General features: G+C 52.0%; 1 protein-coding gene across 1 annotated transcript; it reads right to left on the bottom strand.

Moving 5' to 3' along the window:
• Positions 1-260: 260 nt before the first annotated feature.
• Positions 261-20707, bottom strand: Arhgef40 (Rho guanine nucleotide exchange factor 40). The gene is given in 25 exon segments (XM_036198966.1): positions 261-760; positions 898-943; positions 1204-1334; positions 1827-1970; positions 2175-2279; positions 3403-3580; positions 4608-4778; positions 5559-5774; positions 7320-7406; positions 7698-7932; positions 8052-8653; positions 9047-9190; positions 9269-9391; positions 11082-11208; positions 11547-11662; positions 11757-11852; positions 13386-13502; positions 13633-13713; positions 13828-13924; positions 14513-14639; positions 15504-15671; positions 16116-16518; positions 16520-17323; positions 17958-18155; positions 20544-20707. Coding segments are annotated over 24 exon segments (4515 nt in total). The 5' UTR covers positions 20547-20707; the 3' UTR covers positions 261-760; positions 898-901.
• Positions 20708-27459: the final 6752 nt, after the last annotated feature.

Genomic DNA, 27459 nt, shown 5'->3' with positions numbered 1-27459 from the left:
CATCACTGGACAACTACTGGATTGTGCTGGATCCATCTGATCATCTCAGCCTCCAGAAGGGGTTGCAAAGTGGAGGAGGAACTGCAGAGTTCACTGAGCTTCTTAAAGAGCCTGTCCGTTTTGGGCCAGTAAAGGGTAGAACCGTTATCCTGGCCTGGGCTTTATTTTCTGAACCCTAGTAAATGGTTAGAGGGAAGTAGTACTCAAGTTAGTTCAAGCACCTTAATCCAGAGGCCTGCTCTGGGCCTTGGGAGGCAGAGTGAGAGCAAATACATTTAATACAACGACAGTATAATAACAGTAATTACACATATAAAGCCTGTCATGCCACACCCCCTCTTTCAATGGCTTTTATAACACTTCATTTCCCATGATACCCCAGAATGGAATTCCATTCCACCTGGCAGAGATGGATCTTCTGGGAGAGTCAGGGGGTGAGAAGAAAAGCAGGCTGTCAGCAGAGCAGTGTCCTATGGTTGTGCAGTAGCATGGGATGAGGGGACAAGGGAGACACTGGAAGAGGGCGGTTTCCCTTACCCCCCAGGGCACAAGGCAAGCAAACAGGGCCCCTCTGGTTCCTGCAGCAGAAGGCACCAAGCAGGGGAGAGAGACAGCAGTGAGGGGACGCTCTGGTCCTCGCCCTTCTCTCTGTCCAGGAAGCAGAGAGGGAACTGAGAGCTTAGTCCTCCATCATGTCCCATTGGCATACAGCCTAAAATGTGCTGAAAAGGGGGGGCTGCAGCCAAGTTCTGGATCTCCTCTGGAAGCCAGGAGAGAAGAGGGAGATGGGTTGGGAGAGGCAAGAAGCTGACTCCCATGCACCTGAGGTCAGGAAGGAAAGTCCTTAAAATAGGGGAAGGCATGCTGGGTGTGGGAGAAAGGGGGTTGCTGACTTACCGGCTCACAGAGGTGTGGTGGGGTCACTCAGGGCTCGGGAATGACTCTGAGGACACAGAAATTGCAGGGTGTTTAGACATGTTCTCTATTGTGTTTGTCTCTTAAGGCATTTTTTTTTTTTTTACCTCTGACCTTGATGCTTCTCAGCCAGGCCTAGGGGAGAGGAGAAAGGCAGACTGGATAATAAATCCAACCTGTGGCATCAGCTGAGAGTCACAATATCTAGTTTCTCTCCTCAATTTGTCAAATGGTCAGAGAAGCCCACCCAGAAAGAGCACCTGCTCCCAGCCTTACTGCAGGACTTACCTGCCGGGACAGCCCTAAGACCCCTCCAGTGGCCGGAGTGGGGGTGCTGCTCCCACGGTGCGGGGGATGCAGGCTGGGGCTGTTTCGTGGTCCTGGGGACACATCTCCAGAAGAGTCAAGTGTTTCTGAGGCTGGAGGGGTGAGAGGAAGGTATAAAACCCTTCCGGGTTACCTTAAACAAGCAAGCTCCTCCGGCAAGGAAGAAGAAGCTCCATGGCAACAGGAAGCTGTGAGTCACCATAGCAATCCAGTTGCAAGAGAACCCCCCTACCAAGAGGCAGGAAATTGTCAGCAGCATCATTAGAGCAACCAGGGAAGAAGCGACAGGAAACTAAGAATGGCCGAGGTGAACCAGGAGGGTACAACAGGAAGCTGAGGCAGTTTCCATAGAAACGCAAGGAGAGCTAGAGAGAAAGGTACAGAAGAAGCGCTTCTTAGCGAAAGGCTGCTGTAAGCATCTCCCTAGCAACCAGATGGAAGGCTCTTTTAGCAACAGGGAAGCTGTCTGTGGTTGTCATGGCAACGGGGCTACTTGGCTGGAAAAAGGAATTGCTCAGCAATAGGGCAGCCTGAACATCACCATGACCCAGCGGTTGGGGGCCACCCCTTGAGAGGTGCCTCACCCAGGGAAATCTGCTTGACGTCCAGATCCCAGGCCTCCTCCTCGACGCGGGCAGGCAGGGAGCAGGCTCCCGGTGAGAGGCCGGGAAGGGACGGGCCAGCATGCTCAAAGGAAGACACGGCTACGGAGGCCCGCGTGCGGGCGGCTGCGGAGAGTGGGGGTTGGGGCGGTGGGCGCTGGTGTGGAAAGTCCTCGTGGCTCCCTGGAATAGTTCACAGGGGCTTCCCAGGGAGTCCCACATTTGGGGAAGACACTCGACACTCAGTCTCCTTCCTGGCATCTCCCCGTTGTTTGTCATATCCTTATCAAGCCTGACTTCTGGGAGCACCCCCCAGACCCTGGGGCTCACCTCTTCCTGTGAGCAGGGCACTCAGTGTCCGTTCCCCGAGGGCTTTGATGTCCAGGAAAGGTTTGTTCCCAATGCCCATGGAAACCATCTGCTGCACACGGAGCTCTAGGGAACGGAGAGCCTGTTTGCTCCCTTCTTTCTCTTAGCCCTCCTGCCTCAGTGTTAGAGTCACATCCCTGTGGACTCTACTTCCCAGCGCTGCTTTTCTATTTCCCAACTTTTAACCGTGTCTCCCTTCTGGTCTCTCCCCTTCCTTGACTATCATGGCCCAGACTGAGTGTGATCTTTGACCTCTTCAGACATGCACCTGGTCTCTGCTCTGTAGTTCATCCGGCCCGTTTGGCCTCCTAACCACCTGATGTGTGTGCGTTTGTACATCTGGTGTGAATGGAGGCACAAACGTTGAGAAGTTCAAGGACACATTAGATGTCGGTTGGTCTTCACTTTCCACCTTGTCTTATGGCTGATCATCTTAATCATTCTGGTGTGCATGTGCCAGGCTGGCTGTCTAGCAAGCTTCTGGGGGGGGAGATTCCTGTCTTAGCCTCCCATGTGCTCTGTAGCAGTGATGAGATCACAGACGTTCCCGTTATTTACTACAATCTGCAGTACTGCTGGCTTTTATGTGGGCTCTGGGGATTTGAACTCAGGTCCTCACACTTGGCATGACCAAGCGCTTTTACCCAGTGAGCCATCTTTCTAGCCAGTTACTTGTCACGTAACACTCAGTCTCCCATTATCATGGACACTAAGTGCAAAAGTCATGTGGTTTATAAAGTGCTTTTCTATATGTATCGACCTACTCGATCCTCCCTGTCACACTGAGATGAAGAAAGTACTATGCCTTTTTCAGATTAATAGAATGATTCAGAGAATTACAACAACAAAACCCAAATCAAAAACAATCAAAATCCAAATCAAAATCAACCAGCCACAAAGAAAAGCTATTAGTCTAAGTCACACGCAAAGTAAGTGGCACCCATCCTTAACCCCAATCCAGTACTCTGCACCTCTTTCTGTGGAGACATTTGCTCTCCTCCCTTAGAAAGTGCTAGCTTTCTCTTTCCTTATGGCTAATTGTGTCTCAGCCATGTCTCTTGAACCAGACTTTGAATCATCTCTTAAGGCATCTTTTCTGCTATCTCCATACCTCCATACCCCCCCCCCCCCCGAAAACCTTCTCATGGACTCTGATTCCAAGCAAGCCCCTCTATGATCGGCCCGTTACCCTTGTTGTGGGCTGCCTGTCTCCACAGCAGCTGGGCAATAGAACTTGTCCACTTGAGTTTGGTCTCTGGTGAGGTAGCCTGCAAAGTGTATGCTTCCCGTGCGCGCCGTCGCCGAAACCATAGTTCAAAACAGAGTCCACTATCCCCGATGTTTTCGGTCAGCCCCATGTCAGCAGTCTGAGGAAGGGGAGGGGAGAGAGGGTTGAAGATAGAGATGTCCTCGTGAGGTGGCACCACACTGGCAAGCGCTAGGTTTGGCTTGGTAGGTGTTCAGTAAACATTTGTTCAGCACCTGTCTGATACCAGGAGCTCTACACCGTCTTCGTAACAGCCCTGATTTACAGAGGGAAGAAGGAGGCTCACTGAGACATGAATTTTCTCAAGAGCTTATCTGGGTTTTAGTAAGGATTCAAACCCGTGCCTATATGCCGCTCCAAAACACAGACCTTTTTCTCTGCCCTAGCTCTGAAGAGTTGGAACTGACACAAGGACAGTCTGGAAACCTTCAGTGCCATTTCACTGGATCCAGGACTGTGGGTTGCTGTGGATGCTCACATCTGGCTAGATGCCCAAAGCAAGGCCTGCCTCGTGAGTTCTATTTAGTTCAGTGAAATGAGGTGTGTGTGTGTGTATGTGTGTGTGTGTGTGTGTGTATGTGTGTGTGTGAGTGTGTGTGTGAGTGTGTGTGTGTGTGTGTGTGTGTGTGTGTGTGTGTGTGTTGGTGGTGGTGGTGGTGGTGGTGGTCTTTCTCATATACCAGGGACCACCTCTAACTCAAAAGACCTATGTGTTTTGTTTTGTTTTGTTTTTTTCTAGACAGGGTTTCTTTGTGTAGCCCTGGCTGTTCTGGAACTCACTCTGTAGACCAGGTTGGCCTGCAACTCAGAGATCCACCTGTCTCTCCATCCCAAGTGCTGGGATTAAAGGCGTGAGCTACCACCACCCAGCAGACATATGTGTTCTCATTGAGAAGGTTCCCCCCCCCCATTCTGTCTTGAAATGCCTCCTTAAGTCTTCTGCATGAATTATATGGAAAACCCAAAGGGGTTGACCAACGACAGGGATTTCTTTGACCTTCTGGTACCCTAAAACTGATGAGGCCAAAAACTTTTAGGTGAAGATTCTGAACCTGTTTGAGTTGAACTTCCAGAACATTCTGAATCCTGATGAACATAGCTCAGTATCCCCACTCCACGCCATATACCTTGAAAGCCTGCTTGTAAACGAAGTTCTCAGACCCTCCTTCAGAGCCCTTGAACTTGCTGAACAAGAGCAGGTCCTCAAAGAGAAAGACATGGCGGAGGCACTTTTTCCGGCCACAAATGACAGTGAATGGGTCCCGATGCAGGAGCTGTCCCTGTTCCTTCAGATCTATCTGGAGAAAGGAGAAGGAAAAGCTGGTCCAGGGGGCCTTCGTGTGAAGTTATAGGATGTAAGGGATTTAGAGGGAAAGAGGACTAAGTCTGGCTATTGGCAGGCTCAGGAAATCAGGGAGGGCCTCACCCCTAACCCTGTCCACTGCTTCTCATGCACAGCTGTCTAGCAGCAGTCATTCGTCCAAATAAAAGATGCACTGCATAGTCGGTACCCAGCCTGGCATGGGGAAGGAAGTCTTTGTATACTGAAGATGCAGAAAGAGAACTAGCAAAGAACGTGGGTAGGTCTGTCTAGACCAGTGGTCCTCAGCCTTCCTAATGCTGAGACACTTTAATGCAGTTCCTTATGTCGTGGTGACGCCCCCCCCCCACGATAAAATTATTTTCATTGCTACTTTATAGCTATTTCTGATGGTCTTAGGAGACCCCTGTGAAAGGGTCATTTGACACCCCAGGGATTGTGACCCACAGATTAGGAACCACAGGTCTAGAGGGAGTACAATTCCAGCCTGATCCGGAATCACTGTGGGAAAGAGATTAGGTAGAAGAAAATACAGTATCTAAAAGGTAGAAGCAGATAGGGAAGAACAATTAGGAAAGGAACAGATAAGCACAAGGCAGATATGGGAAGAGCAGAGGGTGTTTGGTGTAGATGCAGCAGGGAAGAGCTAGACAAGAGCCTCAGACCTCGGGTATGGCTTCACAGTCACCAGCCTACAGTTTCTACGGCCACAGAGTTACACAGTTAGAGCAAGAGTCAGTGGAAGCCAGGACCTCACCTCACAGCCTCGCACAGCTTCCACAGCTAGTAGATCTCTGCCTCGGGCCTCTTGTTCCTGGAGCAATTGTACAGCAGCCCGGAGGGCCTGGCGCTCAGAGCTTAGCTCAGGCCCGGCTTCCCTCAGGAGCTCCTCCAGGAGCTGTCCATACCGAGCCAGCTGCTCCAGGGGCTGTTGGAGGGCCCTGGGTAAGCAAGGGCTGCTGTCCATGGAACCCTAGGGCGGAACCATAGCCAGGGATGAGAAGAGAGGCTGGTAGGAGCCAAAGTCTGAGGACAGGAATGTGATAGGCTGGGTACAGGCTTTGGGGAACAGGAAGACCAGACACTCAGAGGTAAAGAAAGGGGCCTGCAAGATGGCTCAGTGGGTAAAAGGTGCTTTCCACTAAGCCTGACGACCTGAGTTTCATCTCCGGGACCCATGTGGCAGAAAGAGAATTGACTCATGCAGATTCTCCTCTGACATCCACATGGGCACCACAGTGCGTGCGTGCGTGTGTGCGTGCGTGCGTGCGTGCGTGTGTGTGTGTGTGTGTGTGTGTGTGTGTGTGTATGCAAGTATGTTCGTGCACACACACACACACCCTAATAATAAAAACGTAAAAAAAAAATAATTTTTTAAGTAAAGAGAAAAAACGCAGAGGTCAAAGAGATGGCCCAGAAGCTAAAGGAACTTGTCATCAAACCTGGGAATCAAGTTCTATCCCTGGGGCCCAGGTGGTGGAAGGAGAGAACCATCTCCTGTGAATTGTCCTATACACGTGCTTGTATGCACACACACAGACACAGACACACACACAGACACACACACACACACACACACACACACACACACACACACAAGTGTAATTTTAAAGAGAAAAGGAAGCAGGCAGGGGGCCACTAGGAGATGCAGCCATCCTGTGCTGAAGGGAAACCCAGGTAATAGCAACTTATGCCCTCTGACCTTTACAGTCACGTCCACATCTTTTCACATGAAATCCTTGGACCCTCAAGCTCCCAGTGTGTTGGACAAAGTGCGTGCTGCCCTTGTTTACCATCTGTAGAAACAGGCTTGGGGCTGAAGAGAGGGCTCAGCAGTTAGGAGCACTGACTTCTCCTTCAGAGGACCCCGGTTCAGTTCCCAGCACCCACACAGTGTCTCACAAGGGTCTTTAACTCCAGTTTCAGGTGACCTGATATCCTCTTCTGGTGTGCACTAGGCACGGTGCAATACACATACATACCTACAGGCAAACAGTCACACGCATAAAATAAAAATAAATCTTAACAAAACAAATAAACAAAACAAAAACAAACCAACCAAACAAAAACAGAGGCCCAAGAAATCAAGAATTTTACCCTCATTCCCTTGTGTGGGTAAGAGTCCAGCCTCCCCTGGCTCTCAGAGCAATGCTAGGAGACCCTCCTGTTCCCAGACAGCAGTCTGGGAGGTTACTGGAGATTTTTCGTGAATGTTCCTGGGTACATCCACGAAAAATTGTTCTCTCTGAGAGTTCAAGGTGGGGTGAGCTTTTAGGTCTTCTTGGTCCTTTCTCTAAAAATATTTTCTTATTCTACTTATTTGTGTGTGTGTGTGTGTGTGTGTGTGTGTGTGTGTGTGTGTGTACACACGCACACGCAGTCAGAAGACAACTACTTTGCAGGAGTCAGCTGTACCGTGTTTCTGGGATGGAACTCAGTTGTGGTCTTGGAGGCAAGCATCCTTACCTGCTAAGCCATCTCCTCGACCCACTTTGCTGAGAGTTGAAGAAAAGTTTACCTTGGCTGAGGGGGTGACTGCAGCCAGACCACTCTCCAGTTTGTGTCTGTGCTTCACGAACTGTGCGTAGAGGTTGAACTGGTCCCCCTGTGCCAGTACGGAAGAGGTAGTGAGTGAGTGTCCCTGGCGAGGGGCCTGGGGACACCTCTCTCCTCCCATCCCCACTGCCCACGGAGGGGTAAGCAGGCAGCGCTCTGCTTGCCAGGAAACACAGGCTCTTTGAAGAGACAGTGACGTCCACACAATCCAAGACAGGTAACACACGGGCCAAGTTGAGGAACCTTGCAAGAGGGAGAGGTGTAGGGGGCAGGGAAGTGGGGGTGTGGGGGAGCAGAACATGGGAACGGAGATCTGGAAGACGTTTAGGCGACTGCTCACATGGCGAAGGAAGCAGGCCCCAATGCGCAGAGGATGGGTGACGCAGCCCTGCAGCTCTTGTAGAAAGTGCGTCCCGTGGAAGCTGCGGAGTCTCTCCCGGGCACTCAGGGCTGCGGCCCAGGTGCATCGGAGCTCAGGCGTCAGCTCCGGCCCAGGCGGCGCCACTGGCTCACTCAGAGTGGCTATGTATTCTTGCTCACAGGCAATCAGTTCAGACACTAGACGCTGCTGGGCACTGTAGGCACAATCAGAGTAGCAGAGGCGTCACTCGGGCGTGGAAAAGAGTCACCACCACCACCAGTATAATCTTCTTTCCCACTTGCCTATTAGACAGCAATTGGTTTGAACTCTTACCTGATGCTCCGTTTGCGCTCCATTCGCGGGGTACCTAGTCCCCAGGGCCCGTCTGGCCCTCCGGCCCGACCCAATAGCACATGTTCTCGGGGCGAGCACGTCCTGTCTACCACTTCAGTACTGGTGACCTCCAGGCCTCGGATCAGCACAGCCCTTGGGGGTCTTCCATCGGCTTCTGGAGCTAGCTCAAGGCCTTCCTCCTCATAGTCCTCCCCACACGGGGTCAGAGAGCAATGTGATGGTGCTGCCCGTGGCCCAGGGCTGCTGGGAAGAAGCAGGGAGCTGAGGCTGGGTGAAGGGCTATGGGCTCCATGCGTGCTGCTGGCACTGTCTGCCCGCCGTCGTCTGTGGCCTCGAGGACTGGCCTCCTCTCCCAGCTGCTGCTGAATCCTCCTTTCCAGCTCTTGGCAGCGTGCCCGGCACCGGCCCCATTCTCGAAGGACTGCTGGGCTGCCCAGGTCCAGGGCCAGGGCTCGCATCTCCTGGAAGGTGCCCGCACTGGGCTCCGGGGCCCGCCGCAGGGCTAGGGCTGCCAGTACAGATTCACGACCCGGCCCGGCTCCTGCCAGCCGCGCAGAGCCCTCATCCACCCACTCGTGTGCCTACAAAAGCCGGACAGAGAAAAAAGGTGAGGCCACGTGCCACTCCCAAACGCATACGCCATTGCCAGTGGCTCCCTGGGGGCCGTCACCTCCCCGTCCTCCAGCATCACAGTAAAACCATGTGACTTGGAGATGGCATGGGCACAGAGGAGCTGCTGGTACTTCACACACACAGCCCCGAGTCGGGCTTGTTCTAATGGCTTTCACATAGTGCCTCACCCAACTTTTCACAGCAGATGTGCAAATGTATACAAAGGTCCTACCTCAGGTCTCAGGTCATTCTGCCCGGGGAAGCTGAAAGTCAAAGCCAAGGGGAGGATGGGCTTCGCAGGGACCACTCTTAGCAACTGCCTGACCAACTTCTCCGGGCTGAGGAGGAGGCTCTGTACCCACCTGCTGGAAGAAGCGCTGGAGCCTCAGAGCCCGGTGGAGGCCACTCTCAACCTGCTCCAGTCGTTGTTCGAAGATATCCAGAACTTTCTGGGAGGCGATGTCCTCCTCCAGAGCCAAAGCTTCCCGGGCCTGGACGAGGCGCTCCTGGAGAAAGGGGTCTGTGCTCAGACCTGGTCCTCTCCCAGGGACGCCCCCCTCCCCCCATCTCCTCTCTGTCCTCACCTGCACCTCGGTGCTGAAAGCCCGGAATCGCAGTTCTGTCTCTTGCAAGACTGAGAGTGAGTTCCCAGGCGTGGCGAAGCTGGCCAGCTGCTCCTCCCCTGGGCCAGAGAGCCACTGTGACACCTGAGACAGAGCAGAAGGCTGTGAGGAGGGGGGAGGCTGTGAAGCGGCCAGGCTACAATGCGCTGCCATCACCCCAATGTACAGAACCCCAGTCACCCCGTTTTTGTCTCACTGGATGCTGTGGGACTGATAACAGTGAATGGTAACAGCTCCCACAAGATTAAAGGAGAAACTGGGTATGCCATCTTTGGTAAAGTGCCCTATGAACAGGGCTGGCAGGAGACACGGGTTATTGTGCCAGGGGCAAGGCCAGCATGAGGAAACAGATAAAACCCACATGAACCAAAGGAAGAAGGATGAAAATTACTTGGATAACGGGACCAAGAGGAGTTCCACATCCACTGTGCTCCACTGAGTGGTGAGCAGGAAACCTAAGCGCCAAGCCCAAAGGATGACCCAGGAGATTGTGTGTGTGTGTGTGTGTGTGTGTGTGTGTGTGTGTGTGTGTCCAGTATCCAGTTCAACTTTCCTACTGTAGGGAATCTCCTACTTGTTCTGAAAAGTTTGACTAATTTTTTCCTCCGAAGAGAATCTGGAAGCTAGGGTGGAGCAGCTGGAAAATGCGAAGTCTCAGAATGAAAGCCAGTGCCAACAACAGCCTTCAGAGTCCTCTGCTGACTTCATTTCCCACCCATCCACCTGTGCATTGTCCTATGTGTCCAGGAATGGGCAACTCAGCAGCAACTTCCAATGCCTAGCAGAGTTAGATCGCAAAGCTGAGCACTTGAACTTCCAAATTCTGTTTTCAAAATAGGTTTTTAGACGGGCAGGGATATCTAATCCATCGGAGATACCCCTGGGATGGGGATGGGACAGCAGAAGCCAGCAGGCAGTCCCAGAATACAAAACCCTGGCTCCCCTGAGCACTGACTTTGAGATGACCCTTCTCATACCCACACGCAGGTCCATGGGATATATATTCACAGTACTGGGAGCTAAGGAAAAACAACCAGATTTTAAAGTCCCTCTTCCCTTCACAGTGCAGAGACAGCCAATCCCCACAGGACTTAAGTCCAGAAGAGAAGAATCAAGGTTCAGAGAAACCAGTCTTATTCTTGAGTCGTAAGAGGCCCGTGGTTCCTCTCAGTGGCTAGCAATGTGTTCTCCAAAGTAGGAGGAGAAACGGGGCCAATTTGCCTCCATTTTGGAAGATGATAATGTGGGGAGGCAAAATGTGGAGCCAAAGCGCTCAATCAATAGACATTTATGATCGGGCTTCATGGGTAGGCCTGTAATCCCAGCACTCTGGAGGTGAAGGCAGGAGCGTGAGGAGTTTCACTGCCAGCACCAGCTAGCTACATAGTGAGTTCCAGGCCAGCCTAGGCTACATCAGATCCTGTCTCAGAAAACTCCCAAACAGAAACAAAACATTTATTATCTTTACGCTAAGGAGGTTGTGCCCTGGGCCAACCAGCTGATTCCAGAGTTCCCTCTGGGTGGTGAACACTTCCCACAGTATCTAATGATCCTGACCAAAGACAGAAAGGAGGTTGACCTCCCGGTTTCTTCCTGCTGGTGCTGACATGCTCCTGCCTTCATGCTGAATCTCACGCCTCTGTGACCAACCTCTTAGGGGAGGCTGGAGGGAAGCTGGAAGGCTATCATCCAAGCTTGGTGTCTGCAGAGATGCAGTGAAGCAGGGGCTAGGCTCCCAGGCTGAGTAAGGGTATGGGGGCGGGAGTCTCCTCACCTGCTGGAGCTGGCGCAGACGCTGCTGCTTTTCCTGCTGCTGCACTCGTAAGTTGGAGAGACGCACAAGTTGGTGAATGGCCTCATCTACCTCCTGGTAGAGCACAGCTGGGCCTGGGCCCTCGAGCCTGGGGAGAGGCGACATTGAGTTTCTGCCCTTGTCAAGCTTCCCAGCTTCTGTCTTTGTGTCCGCAGGGATGCAAACATCAGAGGTGTCCCGGCAGGTGAGAATCAGACCGTAACTCCCCCTCCTGAATCAGCTTGGCTGAGACATTTAGTATCTCTGGTCCTCCGAGTCCACATTTGTAATCATAACTAGCACACGGGGATGCTGTGAGGGTTATAAGTGTACAGGCACGCTATCTTGTCCAGAGAAGGGCAGAGTAAAAATTATCTGCCACTTAAGGTCTAGAACAGCTCTCCGCTATCGTCCCTGCATCTGCCTCTGCACACCCGCCTCTCGTACTTGCTGCTATGGGTGGAGCGCAGGCGCATCAGGATGGCTCCTCCGGTCCTCTGCAGCGCCGTCAGCCGGGGATCTGCCAGCACCTTTTGCAGGGGCCCAGGCATTCCCACTGCCTCCTTGGGACAAGCAAACACATCAGGAGTTTCGCTAGAGAGTGCCCACCCCAGCCCATCCCTTTCACACCTACCATTATTCCATCTCATTCCATACCTCTTCCTTTGGTTCTTCTGCTCCCTCCAGCTCCTCAATAGCCTGCCGTACAGAGGCCAGCACACCCCGGCACAAGCTGCATAGCTTTGCCACTTCCTGAAACCCACATACAGAGATGGAGTTAAGGGACAGCATTCAGGATAAGAAATATACCGGGCATGGTGGGCCTTTCTTTAATCCCAGCACTGGGGAGGTAGAGGCGGGTGGATCTCTTGAGTCTGAGGCCAGCCTGGTCTGCATAGTGAGTTCCAGGACAGCCAGGGCTATGAAGAGAGACCCTGTCCCCCAAACAAACAAACAAACAAATAAACATAAGCCACAGGATGGAGATGGGACTCCTGGAGACTTGTGGAAATAATGCTGGGTTACTTTCTGACTTTGTTGCTTCTAAGTTATACAATATTGGGCAAGCCCACAAACCCTAAGATTCATTTTATTCAATAGTAAAGTTAAAATAAGAATAGATTTTGTAAAAATCGAAGGAAATGACATCAGCGTGGCACCAAGCACTGTTGTGGCACACGGTACAGCTTAGCATGTGAGTGTGGCACACGGTACAGCTTAGCATGTGAGTTTCCTTTGCTCTCTTCCTCTGGTCTTCACTCTGCCCAGCCCCGCCTCCAGCTCTTCATATCTGCTTTCGCTAAGAACTTGTGTTTGTAGTCAGCTGTGAGCATGCTGACTCTCGATTCTTACTCATTACACTTAGGGTCACAGAAGCATGAAGGTCAGTGATGCAGGTGCATTTGATGGGTGAAGAGCCTGCATTTTGTGAATACTGGTGTAGGGAGCAGGTACAGAAAGGGCACCATCTCCAGAAGTGAGGTAACATAACTTGCCAGGCCACATGAAACCAACCTCTTAGCTCTCAGCACTTCCTAGAAACCCACTAAACTGTCACAAACACTTCTCTGCTTACTTTATGACATCTTAAGAGTTCCCACTAGAGAGTTTACATTGCTTAATGTCATTATGAATAATTTGACAAACTCCGGGGGGGGGGGGGGCAGGGAGCTGGAAAGATGGCTCAGAAGTTAAGAGCAAGCATTTTTCTCCCACAGGACCCAAGTTTGATTCCCAACACTCACATGTAGCTCACAACTGCCTGTAACTCCAGATTGGGGGATTCTGATGGCTCTGGCCTCTAAGGACACCCACACATGTGACATTTATTCACATAGACACAGACATATATACATGCTTAAAAATAAATCTTAAAAAATCCTAAAAGAATATTACAAATTTGGGTGGTAACTGGAAGACGGTTCACAGGTTAAAAGCACGTGTTGATCTTGCAGAGGACTGGGTTCAGTTCCCAGTCCCACATGGTGGCTTAAAACCTTCTGTAATTCCAGTTCCAGGGGACCTGATGCCCTCTTCTGACTTTTCAGGTACCAGGCACATGTGTGGAGCGCACACATATATGCAGGTAAAACATTCATACACAAAAAATAAAAAATAAAAAGAATTTAACAGTCTTCCCAACGGCCAGCAAGACCTGTTGAAGGTTCATGAGTCAGAACAACTTTCTGAACTTAATGGAACTGCGTCTTTCCCAGCCCCACGCTTATGTCTGTCTTTGCTCCTAGATTTCCAGCTCCCAGGCTCCTAGGTGCCGAAGGGGTTTACCTGGTGTATCTCTGCCCAGTGGTCGGGGGAGAGGTCCCTGTGACCTCCGAAGTCTGACTGCAGCTCCTCTGGCTTGGCCAATCTTTTCAGGTCCTTCTCAGACAGCAACTCGGCTCCCTATAGACACGGAAGCAGGATTTTCTGCACGGGCTCCTTGCGATTCAGACCAACCTGAGAGATCAGCAAGCTGCCCCCCCCCCCAGCCCCCTTTCCATTACTGACAGGGGACTGGCGGGAGAGAGCCTACCTGAAGTCCACAGAGTTCAGCTGGAGGGTCTTCATGGAGGAGAATCGCCAGCCGCTGAACAAGCGGAGGGTTGCCTGAGTCCTAAGTGCAAAGAAGAATATCCCTCAACGTTGGAGAGTTAGATGGCCCGGAATGGCTGCCACTGGAGAAAAGTGAGGACCTAGGGGACATGCCCGTCTCAAGGAGTTGTATTACCTGAAGCTGACTTAAGGCAGGAATAAGTGCTGGAGGCAGTGGGGGTGCCTTGCGAAGGTCAAGCAGGATGGTTAGCCCCAGTAACTGAAGGTCAGGCCTGTGGGGGCAAGGAGAGCCAAAGGTGTGTGTGTGTGTGTGTGTGTGTGTGTGTGTGTGTGTGTGTGTGTGTTGTGATGTGTGTATGCACAAGAGTTGGGGGGACAGCAAGAACAAGGAAGAAAGAACACAAGTCTTCTGGCTTAGTGCTAACGGTCTTCAGAAGTCAGTACTACTATATTTGGGAAGCAACGAGCAAACGGTCTGGGACACGTGCCCAGTAGGCAACCTAACAATCAAGAATCTACATTGACAGAGCTATTGGGTCAGAGGACTGGAACTCTGTGTGCTGTAATGGCATACATTCAAGGCCTTAGCATCTGTCTGATAGGTACTCAGTGTCCACAAAGCATTTGTTGGATGAATGAGCCTATGCACTGATAATCTGGGCACTCGTACAGAGGACCGAGAGTCAGCAGTGGCAATTTTGAAGACCATGAAGATTATCCTGGAAGTCAGAATTGGTAAGATTAAGATCTGTGGCTTGAAAATCTGAGGGTTGATGTAATAGACCAGCAGTGCCTTGAGAAAGAAAGTAGGTCTCCTGGGTCTGCACGCTAATGCCCAGGGTGAAGTCTGCCATGCTTACCTAAGCAGTGAGTGGAGGTAACGAAGGGCAGTGTTCAGTGTCTCCTGGGAGGGTGAGGGCTCCTCAAGAAGGCACGGGGGCGGTGGGGTAATAGTCAGCAAAGCTCTGCCAGTCTGGTCGACCCCTCCTGAAGACAGAAAATGGCCAGGCTGTCCTGGCTGGGACAATCTTTGACTACCTCCCTTCCACCTCCCCTCCTTCCCAAGTCCACTTCAATTGCTCCACTTTCCCAAAGCCCCTTCCCACCCACCGTGCATGCGTGCGTGCGTGCGACATGTCCTTGTTTGTGTGTGCGTACACATGTATACATGTGTGTGGAGGCCAGAGATCACTGTAAGATCTTTCTCAATCGCCTTCCACCTTATTATTTTTTTAAAGATTTTTTTTTTTTTTTTTGAGACAGGGTTTGTGTAGTTTTGGAGCCTGTCCTGGATCTCGCTCTGTAGATCAGGCTGGCCTTGAACTCACAGAGAACTGCTTGGCTCTGCCTCCCGAGTGCTGGGATTAAAGGCGTATGCCACTGCCGCCCAGCTAAAGATACTTTTTGAAGACTTATTTTTATTTTATGTGTATTATTATGTCTATGAACATGCCAGATTCCCTGGAACTGGAGCTGTAGACAGTTGTGAATTGCCGTGTGGATGCTGGGAATTGAACTCAGCACCTCTGGAAGAGCAGCCTGTGCTCTTGACTGCTGAACCATCTCTTCAGTCCTCCACTTTTTTTTTTTTTTTTTTTTCCCAAGATAGGGTCTCTCACTGAACCTGGAGAATCTCTGGTTCAGCCTGACTGGCTGGCCAATGAACTCCAGAAATCCACTTGTCTCAACCTCCCCCTTTCTTTCCAGCACTGGGGTTACAGATCCATGCCATGCCTAGCTCTCACATAGACGTGGGGGATCCGACCTCAGTCCTCCTGCTTGCAAAGCAGACATTTACCGAATGACCCATCTCCCCAGCTCCTTTCCTTTTGTTCACAGATGCCCACTGACCAGTCAGAACGAAGAATCCAGACGCCATCAAGTCCCAAGCTACAGGTGGGTCATCCAAGATGGAAACTGGGGGAGTCTCTTCTGGGATGCTGTCACCTTTTGCATCCTGCACAGTCTCCAGGGGCTGTGTTGGGGGCTCAGATGGGAACCACCCTGGACCTGTGGATCCTGTGCAGATAGAGGCAGAGTTACTCTATTCTCTTCCCAGCCAAACCACAGCTTCTCCTCCAGACCCCTGCCCTAGGCCCCGCCTGCCCTAGGCCCCGCCTGCCCTAGGCCCCGCCTGCCCTAGGCCCCGCCTGCCCTAGGCCCCGCCTGCCCTAGGCCCCGCCTGCCCTAGGCCCCGCCTGCCCTAGGCCCCGCCTGCCCTAGGCCCCGCCTGCCCTAGGCCCCGCCTGCCCTAGGCCCCGCCTGCCCTAGGCCCCGCCTGCCCTAGGCCCCGCCTGCCCTAGGCCCCGCCTGCCCTAGGCCCCGCCTGCCCTAGGCCCCGCCTGCCCTAGGCCCCGCCTGCCCTAGGCCCCGCCTGCCCTAGGCCCCGCCTGCCCTAGGCCCCGCCTGCCCTAGGCCCCGCCTGCCCTAGGCCCTTGCGCCTGGCCCCCACTGTCTTCTCACCTGTCATACACACCGGGACCAACACCTCTTGTTCACTCTCTCTGATCCCCTCTTCTGGGGGCCCACAGTCTTCTGGGGGTGCAGGCTCTTTTCCATCTGCCGCCTTGAGTTCCTCTTTTGATTCGGACTCTAGCTTCCCAGAATCCTCTTTCTCCTTAACCAGGCTGCATTCTGCAGGTTCCTGTTCGCTGGGTGAGGAGGGCAGACGGACAAGGACTTCCTGCTGTCTAGTCTCTTCCTTGTCCTTGGGGCTGAGCGGGGTATTCTCGGCCTTTACAGCACCTCTGCCAGCAGCTCGCTTCTTCCTTCTGTTTCCCTTGCCTGCTCTTCGCGGGGTACCAGGTGGTCCTTCAACCCCCTGGCTCACTCCTCCCCCAGCCTCCCCCAGCGCCTCTGCGGGGGGGCTCAGATGCCTCCAGGACCGCTGCATCTGGGTCCGCCTCAGCTCCCGGGGGTGAGTCAGAAGAGGGCCCAGCACTAACCCCCTCACCAGGTGGGCGTGCCCCATCCTGGTCCCGAGACCCCAGGCCTTTCTGGTGCATCCATGCCCGGTGTCTCCGGTGCCGGCCCTTCCCTCCGGTACTCTTCCGGGTGGGTACTGTGCGGGTCCTGGAGAGGCCTGAGGCCTCAGCGTTCACGGGGCTTCCCCTCATATGAGGCAGCGTCACCTCCAACAGTTCCACATATTCACCCTCCGGACCTTCTGCAGGAGCGTTGTGTCCATCCCCAGGACTCCGGGTACCCAGCACCTCCTCAGGGAGTGGAGAGCTAGGAAGCCTTGGAGGTCCAGAGGGCAGTTCTGGAGGCAGTGTGCCTGGCTGATGTCCGACCATGAGGCCCTCTTTGTGCACAAATCTTGGGCAGATGAGCTCAGCCCAGGGCAGGCGCTGAATCCCAGAGGGTGCCGACAGAAGGCAGGTGCTGAGGCGCCCCGTTGGCCGGTCCTTGTTAATGCCTTGCAGCCACTCAGGTGTGAATAGGTAGGCACAGGCTTCATTGGGCACGGGCAGCTCCTGTACCCGTCCACCTCCTGGGGCCAGACATTTCAGTGCCAGGCGGGGAGCTTGGGCTGCTGAGGGTACCACCTGCAGGTAGAAGTCGCCAGGGCGCAGCACCTGCCAGGGGAGGGCTGCTAACTGTACTACGACCTGCTCATGCAAGCAGAGTGGCCATCCCTCATGGAAGAAGAGAAATCCACTATACTGGGCCTGGAGAGAGAAGTGAGAGGCTATACTCAAGGCCTCTGCCGAAGGAACCAGCAAGGGGGGGGGGGAGGGTGGGGGGTGCACTGTGAGAAGGAGTCCACACTAGGCAGGACTGGTCTTATGTCTGGTGGGTTAAAACCCCTAAGGGATAGGAAAGGAGATCACCACATGGCAGAGGAAGGAACCCAAACCGTTGATCCTTTGGTGGAAGGAAGCTTTCCTAGAAAGCTAGCTGTATATGTGGGAAGGTAAGAAAACCCCCGTCATTACAGTGATCTAGTCAACAGATGCCACTGTCTTGGAAGAATCAAAGACTGTTGGTCTTTATATCTGCAAAAGTGAAGACTCTGTTCTGAATCCCATCTGAGCCCGAGGGAACACCTTAAGACATTCATGAGGAAGTAATATTTGAAACTCTGCAAAAGTCAGGGTCTTTTAGGGGGAAGTCAGTGTTTGTTAAGGGTCAATATTTAAGGAAAATAAATATACCTGCATATGTGTTAGTGTTTGAGTAGTCACAATCAGTGGGAGGTCGGCAAGTGAGACCTAAGCGTTCCTGTGGAGAACAGGATTGGGAAGCCTGTGTCTCTAAGTGGGAGGAAATTAGCCTGGCAGAAAAGGGTTGACAGTCACTCACACAGGCTTCCTGCTGGACCTTGGCAAGCAGGTGTTTAGCAGGTACCAGGAAGTCCAGCGTGTACCTCAGCGCATCCTCCTGGTAAGTCCTCTCCACCACCTGGAACACTTGGCCCAACAGGGTTGGGGCTGTGGCTTCAAAGGGTGGGTACAGGGCAGCAAGTGTGCTCTGTACACAGTCCTCCACCGGTTCAGGCTCCTGGGAGAGACAATACCAAGCATAGAGAACAAGAGACTACACAAGCATGGCTCCTTGGGAGTCGGCTGCTCTGCAGATAGCTACGTCCTATATCATATGAGCACAGTGGCTAATCAGAAAATGCTGGCCGAATGAGCCAAGGGATAGGAGTGAGGGCCTGGCCAGTCAGTACATACAGGCTTACCATGGCTTCATATTGAAGTTCTGAGACTTTGGTTTTAGAGATCCAAGAGGAATTTGTTATGAACGACTCTGATCAGGGTTGTTCCAGGTACTTGTAAATTGGGGTGATTTGCATAGGTTCACCTGCACAGGCTGGACCCAGCTGATGGTCAAGAATTCTGGTAGATGGGGTGGGGTATGGGATTTCTACATAGCCATCTTGCCAATAGATTCTCCCAGAACTCACCATCCAGATAACTTTATCATAAATGGAGGTGTGCCCACCCACAAAGCACTGCATCTAGAGATGGTTGCTTGATAGGTGGGAAGAAAGAAGACAAAACTCTGGGTATCTCAGGTCTTTATAGCATCCCTTTCTTCCATTCATAAAGCCTGTTGGATGGGCTATAATGAATTGGCTGGGGCCATTTGGAAGAAGAGAGATACATAAGTGAACTAACTCTTGGACAAGAGAGGAGGAGGTTTTGATGCTGTGCATTCCAGCTGACTTTTACCTGGACCCACTGTCTCAAAGACTAAGCCACGTCCAATCCTGACCCACTTCCCTAAGTGAGTCATCGGGTTACCCTTCCTCATCTCATGCCCTAAACAAAATCCCTTAGTCTGTTTCTTTGCAAGTCTTTCAAGGTGGCTTTTTTTTAAAGTTCCTTTTATCAGACGTCTTTGTTGTAAATGAGGAAAGGGGCACTCCGCGATATTTACCGAGCTCTCTACCCATTGCAAACAGCCCTGGTTTCACCGCAGGACAAAAATTGCTTATTTTACTTCTAAATCTCTCCAGCCAGAGTTGCTTAATCCTGGCTGTTTGAGAAGATTAGGGCATTCAGTCACCCCAGAGACCAGCATTCTGTGTTATCAGCGCACGGACTCGGCCCCAAGGTGTGGGCGAGCAGACAGACCCTCAGTGTTGCCGGGACTGTGTACGTGGGTGGGAAAAGGGGTAGGGGTGAGGTTGAGTGGGCCTCGGCTCCGAAGTTAGGATCCGGGGCGCTACAGCGTGAGCAGCGAAGCAGCTGCAACCCATTAGGGGCGGTGAGCTCATGGCTGCTGAACAAGAGTCGCAGCCACAGGAAACGGCCTCAGCAGGAGGGGAGGAGGGGTCTGGAGCAGGCGGAGGTGGGCAGGAGCCCAAGACACCAGGCCTCTGGTCGGCTGGGACCAGAAAGACGAACGAGACTGAGTCAGCTCTCACTGGCCTAGTTCCTGTCTCGCTCCAACCCCCTGAGCAGGGTGATGCCTCCCGGGCTTTCTCCGTAGGCATCGCCCGGGCAGGGCCTCTCCCCCTCCTCCACTCTGCAGCGAGCTTGGTAGGCTGCACCCGCCTGGGCAGTGGGCGCCCTCGCTAGCAGAGCCCACTCCTGCCGTAGTTCCTCAGTGCACTTCTGGCCGGCAAGTTCCAGGCTTAGTGTTCGATCCCGTTGACATGGGCTTCTGGTACCCTGAGTTGCTGCTCCGGGAGCCTCTGCCTCATGCACGGGATTCCATCCAGTTCCCTCCCTGCAGCGGGAGTGCTCGGAGGCAGGCTTCTGTTCCCTGCAGCGGCGTAAGCCTTGGGGAACTTTGTCCCAAAACTCTGGTTTCGGGCTCTGGAAACGTCACGCCCACTGGTACTGCGGAACACCCCCTACCCACCCTTAAACAGCCCCCTTTCGGTGAGGGAATTTCCCTTTGGACGTGCCCTTTGGCCCTGGCCCAGCCACAGCTGTGACCAGTCCCTCAGGGCCGGATGGGTGGGCCCACCTCACCGGGTCGGGGACAGGGATGGAAAATGGTGGTTCCAGGCAGGTCAGTTCTCATGACCCCAGGCAGTGCCCTTTCCAGGGCTGCCGCCATACCAACTCGCAGAGGGTCTCCAGGAGTGGGGAACTGGGATCGAGAGGGCGGAGGGGGGGGGATGGAAAACCCAGCAAAGGAAAACTGGGTAGGACCGGGAAAGCCGGTGGCGGGGGTGGTGGTGGGCTGTGTGCAAAAGACCACGAAAGGATGGGGAGGCAGCAGAGGAGAAAGAAAGGGTCACGGCAATACTCGGTGGGGACCGGGCAGGCAGCGGGCGGGCAGACAGAAGAAAAGAAGGGGGGATGGGAGGGTGGCGAGTCTCCGGGGCGCCGAACTGCGCCAGGCGGGCACAGGAGGCACGGGGCTGGGGGCCCGGAGCGGGCTGCGCGATGGCCGAGGGGACACGGGGGTGTGCGACGCGGGACTCACCATGGCTCGGCGTCGGGAGGTGTCCGACTCTCAGGCGGGCGGGGCGGGCCGGCCACCGCCTCCCTCCCGGCGCTCAGTCTCGCCGAGTCTGGCTGCAGGACAGCCCGCACCGCGGCCGCGGCTCTGCCCGCTCGCTGGCTCGCTCGCTCGCTCGCTGGCTCGGGCGCCCAGGCCGCGGGGCCCCGCCAGGGAGGACCGAGACGGCCGCCGCCCCGCCCCGCCCCGCCTGGGACCCCGGCCGAGACGCCCCCTCCGTCGCAAGCCTCGCCTCCGCTCCTCCAGCGGTCCGCTGCCAGCCCGCCCCGCCCCGCACCCTCCGAGGACCGCCCAGCCCAGGACGCCCCGGGTTTCCCGCGTCTTCTCGCTCTGCGGGATCAGTCCAGCCTTTCGCTCTGGACTCTGCAGAGGTCTCCCTCCGAGGAGCAAGGTTGTCGGGCGGCCAGTAGCCTTCTTCCATCTCTAAGACCCAGGACGCTTCTCCCGTCCGGGGCCAGGCTTGGGCAAGGTCCTGGGGCCCAGATGGACCCACACGCTTTGGTTCCCTTTAGATGGAGCTGAAGGCAGAGAAAGTAGGGGATTCCCCCCAAGCCTTGGACGTTTGCCGGCCCTTCTTCCCCTTCCACCTTCTTGGGTCTCGAGCCTCCAGGCAACTACAATGGGCTCCTGTGTGCTGCTTGGGTAGGGCGGGGGATGTGGGGAATTACGGAGAAGTAAAGGCTTGGCATGGGGGTGGGGTGCCCGTGCCCCGGGATCTGGATGCTTCGTAGGGTCTGGGGACGTTTTCGGAGTTGCTCCTCGCTGCCTTTTTCTGAACCGTACACCCCTGCTGCTCTTCCGATAGAGGAGGGGAGGCAGCAGCTCCTTGATTGGACCCCACGCTTTGGTACTGATGCTAGCTGGATCTTTCTTGTCTCAGGCGATAGTGGCCCACCACTATCGCCTAGAGCTAGGGCTCTTGGCGGTGACTATTATCTTCAACTGCAGACAAGAGGAGCTAGGTTCCTTCAAAAAAGTTCTAGCCTCACCCCTTTTGCCCCACGGACAAACAGCGAGTATCGCGAAATGAAGACGGGGTGGGATCTCCTAGAAGGGATGGGGGCGGCGGGGGATGGGGCTCAGCACAGCAAGGGGTTACCGTGCACGCCTCTGGGTCACAGCGGACTGGTCCAAAAGGTTTGGACCATTTGGGAGGCGATCTGAAAGCTACCCAGTTCCCAGAGAGGGCGTGAAGGCATTGTCACCGCAGGTTGAGGGTGAAGTTTATTTAGGAGATGTGTGGCAGTGGATACAGTCCGATGAGGCTTCGAGGACTGAGCCCGGGGAACAGCGGGGAGGAGAAGAAAGGGCCTCCGTGACAAATGATGCTTCTCGCCTCAGGAGAAACTCTGCCCTTTCTCCTCTGGATCTGGAGAAAGGAGACACTTAATTCATGGGGATGGGAAGAGCCCTCTGCTTCCTAGGGTTAAAACAGAAGCTGCTCGGGAAGGGAAACTCTGTGACCCATCAGCTAGACCCGTGGGGATGGAGCTTTTTCTAACCTTCCGGTCAAGCTAGACTCGCCAGTTTCCCTGTAATTAGTGCCCAGGAGCCTGGAGAGTGAGATTTTGCTACCCCCTGGTGTCTGCCGGGTAAATTCTGCCCAGCCGCAGGCTGTAGAGGCAGGCCTTCCCTGGAAGTTTTCTTAAGGGCTGTTCTATGATCCTTACTCATCACTGCTCCAAATCTAGCTCACCTATTCTTGGTCTGGAAAGATTGAATCTTCCCGTCTGGAGTTTAACATCCCTTGGACTAAAATCATTTGATAGAATCCAAGGTTCTCCACAGCTAGGTAATGGGATATAGACACACACAACAGAAAAAAGATCCATTAAAAAGGTTTTTGAACTGGTGGAGTTTGGATGTAGGTTCTGGGATGCAAGTTACCCCTTCTTTCCAGGAGTTTCAATACATGGTGTGTGTGTGTGTGTGTGTGTGTGTGTGTGTGTGTGTGTGTGTGTGTGTGTGCTGACAGTGGTTAATAGCCCTTTCTCCATAGGCATCTCTTGCCTACAGGTGTGTGTACAATGTAATCTGAGTTGATGTGTGTGCTTTTTGATAAGTGCAGTGAAGACGAAAGGTTAGAATGAGAGATGGGGAAGGTATCAGGCTAACAGGCCCTCTCCTGAGTTTCAGATACTTCTCACTGTGGTTTATGTACTTCGTGTTCTTTGGGATTTAGTAAATTCCAATTTCACAGAAGAAGAAGTTTCATTTTACTGAAATTATGTAACTTTCTATATGCTGTACACTAAACAGGAAAGCCAGGGCCTGAGCCCAGCTGTCTGACTCCTGGGCTTTCAATCTTAACCAAGTTCAGCTGTCAAAGTACAATAAGAACTTAACTTTCTACCACCTCACTGTCCCATTTATATATATATATATATATATATTCTACTTTTGTAGCAGTCAGTGCTGAGGGTCTATAAGTGATGAATGCATCTCTGTAGGCCAGAGGAGAAAGTCTACTTCTAGCTAGACTTGGTATAGAATAATAGTGAAATTGATTCCTAAGAAGTTTTCTATACCGTTCTCATGGAAAAGTAATGCTATGCACAGTGTTCTCCTGGTGTGGGGAATCAGAAGAGGCAGCAGTGTCTGTGATGTTTATGGCCTAGTTAATGAGCTGCAGCGAAACAAAACACCAAGCTGTAGAGAACGGGCGCTTTAGGCTGCTCCCTAGTGTTTAGCCACCTGGAGAGAAGCTGTGGGAAGGGGTCACAGTTCTGTACCCCGTGTCAAGAGGAAATCAAGGGACCATAAAAGCAAATTTTAGGATCAGATATGAAAGAGTATGTTCTTGTTTGCTGTGTCTTCCAAAGAAACCAGTCACCAACTCTAGGTTGTTTTAGGAAGAGAATATATAAATATTAGTTCTGTTTTGGTGTAGTTTTTCATTTCTTTTGGCTTTTACTTGGTTGATAACATTCCTTTCAATGTTTATAACTCACGGGGCTGGAGTGATGGCCCAGTGGTTAAGAGCACTCATTGCTCTTGGCAGTAGACCTGGGTTCACTTCCCAGAATCCACACTGTGGTTGTAACTCCAGTGCTAGCAGATCTGTTACTCTCTTCTGACTTCCATGCACGCATGTGGTACATATACACATATAAAATAAATAAATTTACTATACTTGTTTCCTTCCCTGACCTAGGTGCCGTCAAAACCATACCACAAATTAATGCCAGTACATCAATTTCTTTACTGGCCTACTGACCCTACTTTGACCTTCTGATAAGTCATTCTCTGCACTCTGAATGAAAAATTTCAAATATGAATCAGGGCCCATGAGCTGGCTCAGTCAGTAAAAGAGCTTGTTGCCAAGCCTATCCCCCAGGCCCACATGGTGGAGGGAGCCAGCCAGCCTCCGCAAGCTATCCTGTAACCTCTACATGTGCACACACACACACACATAAACAAATAAAAGTAATAAGAAATAAAAATATGAACCAGGGGCTGGGAAGGTAACTCAGTGGTAGAACACTTGCCTAGCATGCACGAAACCCCAAATTGTACCCCCAGTTTGGCAGAAAATAATTAAGTAAAAATCTAAGTCAGATCTTGGCAACCCCTTGTTGCATGTGTAGTTGGTAACTTGTTCACAACCTCTCCAGACTCTTTTCTGCCCATGCTGAGGTGTGGTCAGCTATTGGAGACCCTCACTTTCCAGTTCTGTAAGCATGACTTGCTCCCCGGTCCTTCTGTTTTGATTTTACAATTTTAGTGGTTGGCTCTCATCCTTTGGGTCTGTATCAGAGTATTGTTATCTCAAAACTCTTCCCTGACTAGCATTTCAGACATGGTCTCTTACTCTATTAGTCACACAATTCATATCTGTCTTACTAGACATTTACTGGTCGATTTATTCCCTGTCTCTTGCTTAGACAGACCTACTCCCATAACATATACTCTAAAAACAAATTTTGTGAAGTTAGGAATATCAGGGGTCTGTTGGCTGATCCTTCGTGACTAGTGTCTGACCAGCTCTTGAAAGATATTCTCAAGCCAGGTGCAGTTGGTAAGGAGAGCAAAAATGCCCAAGGAACCAGAATGGAGGGAGGAACATGGGAAGAGTAGAGACTGGTTAGGGATGGGGCTTGTTGGAGGCTTAGGGTCAGTTACAGATCTTCCTCACTTTCCTGAATTTGACCCTCACTGTTTGGTCCTCTCCAGGCAATTTCCAATCATAAGATACACAGGACAGAATTAAAAACAGAAGGGTACATCTGTGGGTCAAATGTAAGCTCATTGTTTTATGTGAGTTGGAGAAGGCGTGGCTTGAAGGCTGGCCTCAAACCCCGAGATCGGCTGGCCAAAGGCGTGTGCCACCAGTGCCCAGCTGAAGGCTTCTGAAGACTGCTGAGTTAGTTATGGACTTGGTTGATATATGAGCACATGAATCCTTTTATATAGTTGTGCTCCATTCGTGTGTGTGTGTGTGTGTGTGTGTGTGTGTGTGTGTGTGTGTATGTATATAAAATGTGTTTGGGTGTATTGCATGTATATGTATCTGTGTAACCACATGCATGTTTGGTGGCTGTGGAGGCCAGAAGGTAGATTCTGTGGTACTAAAACTATGGATAGTTGTGAGGCACCATGTGTGTGCCGGTAATAGAACCTGGTCTTTCTGGAAGGGCAGCCAGGATTCTTTAACTGAGGAACCATCTCTCCAGCCCCACGTTAAGTTTCTTCATATGGTGTTGCTCATACACGACCTGACCTAACTCTCAGGTCAGCTAGGGCAGCACATACCTATAATCCCAGCACTCAGGAGGCAGAAAAATTAAGAGTCTGAGCTACATGGCCGATTCAAGGCCAACCTGTGCTACATAGGAAGACCCTGTCTCAGAGCAAACAAAATTTTGACACATGCTGTCTTCAGTAAAAGCATCAGGTAAGATGCCCGTCATTTGTTTAGTCGATTTCGACTTTAGGGGATTTGTATTATTTGAAGTTCTCTGTTGTGCAAAGGAAAGTATAACGTGAACTGCACAAGTTTGCTCCTCCAACTTGACATATTTTACAAACTGAAATTACTGGGTCAGACAGCAGGAGCCGTTTTATAGGTCACGGTGATGGTTCATCCTGGTTGTCATCTTGACGGCATGTAGCGTCAACTGATATGCGTGCCTCTGGGCTCACCTGCCAGGAGTTTTCTTGATCAGATTATTTGAACAGAGAGACCCACCCGAAATGTGGTGTCAGCCCAGATAAAAGGATGTGGTAGAGGAGACTGCTTTTCGAGTGTCTGCCTTCTGTCCTCTGGAGAGTTCTTTCGTCCTGTTGCTGTGGTAACCCTTTGGAGATGTTAGAACCAGCTTCTTCAGGTTCCAAGGAGACCGAAGACCATTGGCCCTCCAGGAATGCCCGAGGTCTTCAGCACTGGACTGGAAATGCTGAGACGTGAAGCCTGGGTGAGTGAGCAGCTCTGGGATTCTCAGCTTCTCCGGGGTGAGACAGTCATTGCTGGCCGGCCAGGACCTGGTCCTGTAAGCAGTCTGGGTTAATCCCTGTAGTACGTGCACTCTAGCAGCCCTTGTCCTCCAGAGAACCCTGACTAATAGTTGTCTTATTGCCAGAGAAGGCATCACTTGGAGGGCAGGGGTCATGAGAGCTCTTAACATAAGAAAAGGTTGGCTGTAAGGAACGAGACTTATTCTGAGTGGCCCGAAGTAGCAGTGCACCCGTGAATTGTTGCGGTTAAGTAGAGAGGATGGTTAAGTTCCGTGTAAGGGGGGCTGTTACCATTTAGACATGCCTGAAATGGGACAGGATCCCCTTAAGTGGCCATTTCCCCTCAGTGAAAACTTGTATGCACAGTGAAAGAGTTTTTAGAGAAACTGTTTCATGAGCTTTACAGATTGGGGTCTGTATGCTTTCCGAGCCTGATTCTTCTGTTCCAGGAATAAATTTCGTTAAATGGACATATATTAAAGTGGAATAAATGGCTAGGCCTGGGGACAAATACCTTTAATCTCAGCACTAGGGAGGCAGAGGCAGGCAGATCTCTGAGTTCAAAGCCAGCCTGGTCTATATAGTTCCAGGCAAGGTAAACACAGTGATAGCAACAGCATCCTCAAGTCCTCACTGCAGACTAGAGTGGGACTCTCCTGAGTAGGCAATCTGGAAATTAGGGCAGAAGTGATCCCCCACCCACATCTTCAGAACTGCCAAATGCAGCTTCAAGTTTGCTTTAGTTCCCTTTTTTCCTTTGTTCTTTCTTTTCTGAGACAGAGTCTGACAGCTCAAAACCCTTTCTTTCTTTTCTTCTTCTTCCTCCTCCTTTTCTTGTTTTGTTTCAATTTTTTGGTTTTTTGAGGCAGGGTTTCTCTGTGTAGCTTTGGAGCCTGTCCTGGATCTCGCTCTGTAGACCAGGCTAGCCTCAAACTCACAGAGATCCACCTGCCTCTGCCTCCCGAGTGCTGGGATTAAAGGCGTGAGCCACCACCACCCAGCAGCTCAGAACAGTTTCTAAATCATGGATTTGCCTCCACTTCTTGACTGAGTCTTGGAGATACAGGAGTGTTTGGTTGACCTGGTAAAGATGGGAGGAGGGAGGGATTTATTCCTTTGAAGACGTTAATTTGTTGCTTTTTTTTTTTTTTTTTTTGGAGACAAGATGTCACTGTGTGTCCCTCTCAGTTTATACTCATTGTGTAATCCAGAGTAGCCTCAAGCTCACGGCAGTCCTCCTGCTTCAACCTCCCAAATGCTGGGATCCCCCAGTTCCCTGATACTCCCTTTTTGTGTTCATTGCCTACCTCCAGGTCTTTCTTAGTTATTTTGCTCTTCCTGTGACAAAACACCATGACCAAGGCAACTTACAAAAGAAAACACAATTTGGAGCCTCACGGGAGTCTATGACTGTCATGGCAGGGAG

Source organism: Onychomys torridus, chromosome 9 (genome assembly GCF_903995425.1).
Source record: "Onychomys torridus chromosome 9, mOncTor1.1, whole genome shotgun sequence".
Taxonomy (NCBI): Eukaryota; Metazoa; Chordata; class Mammalia; order Rodentia; family Cricetidae; genus Onychomys; species Onychomys torridus.
This window is presented reverse-complemented; position numbering and strand designations above follow the sequence as displayed.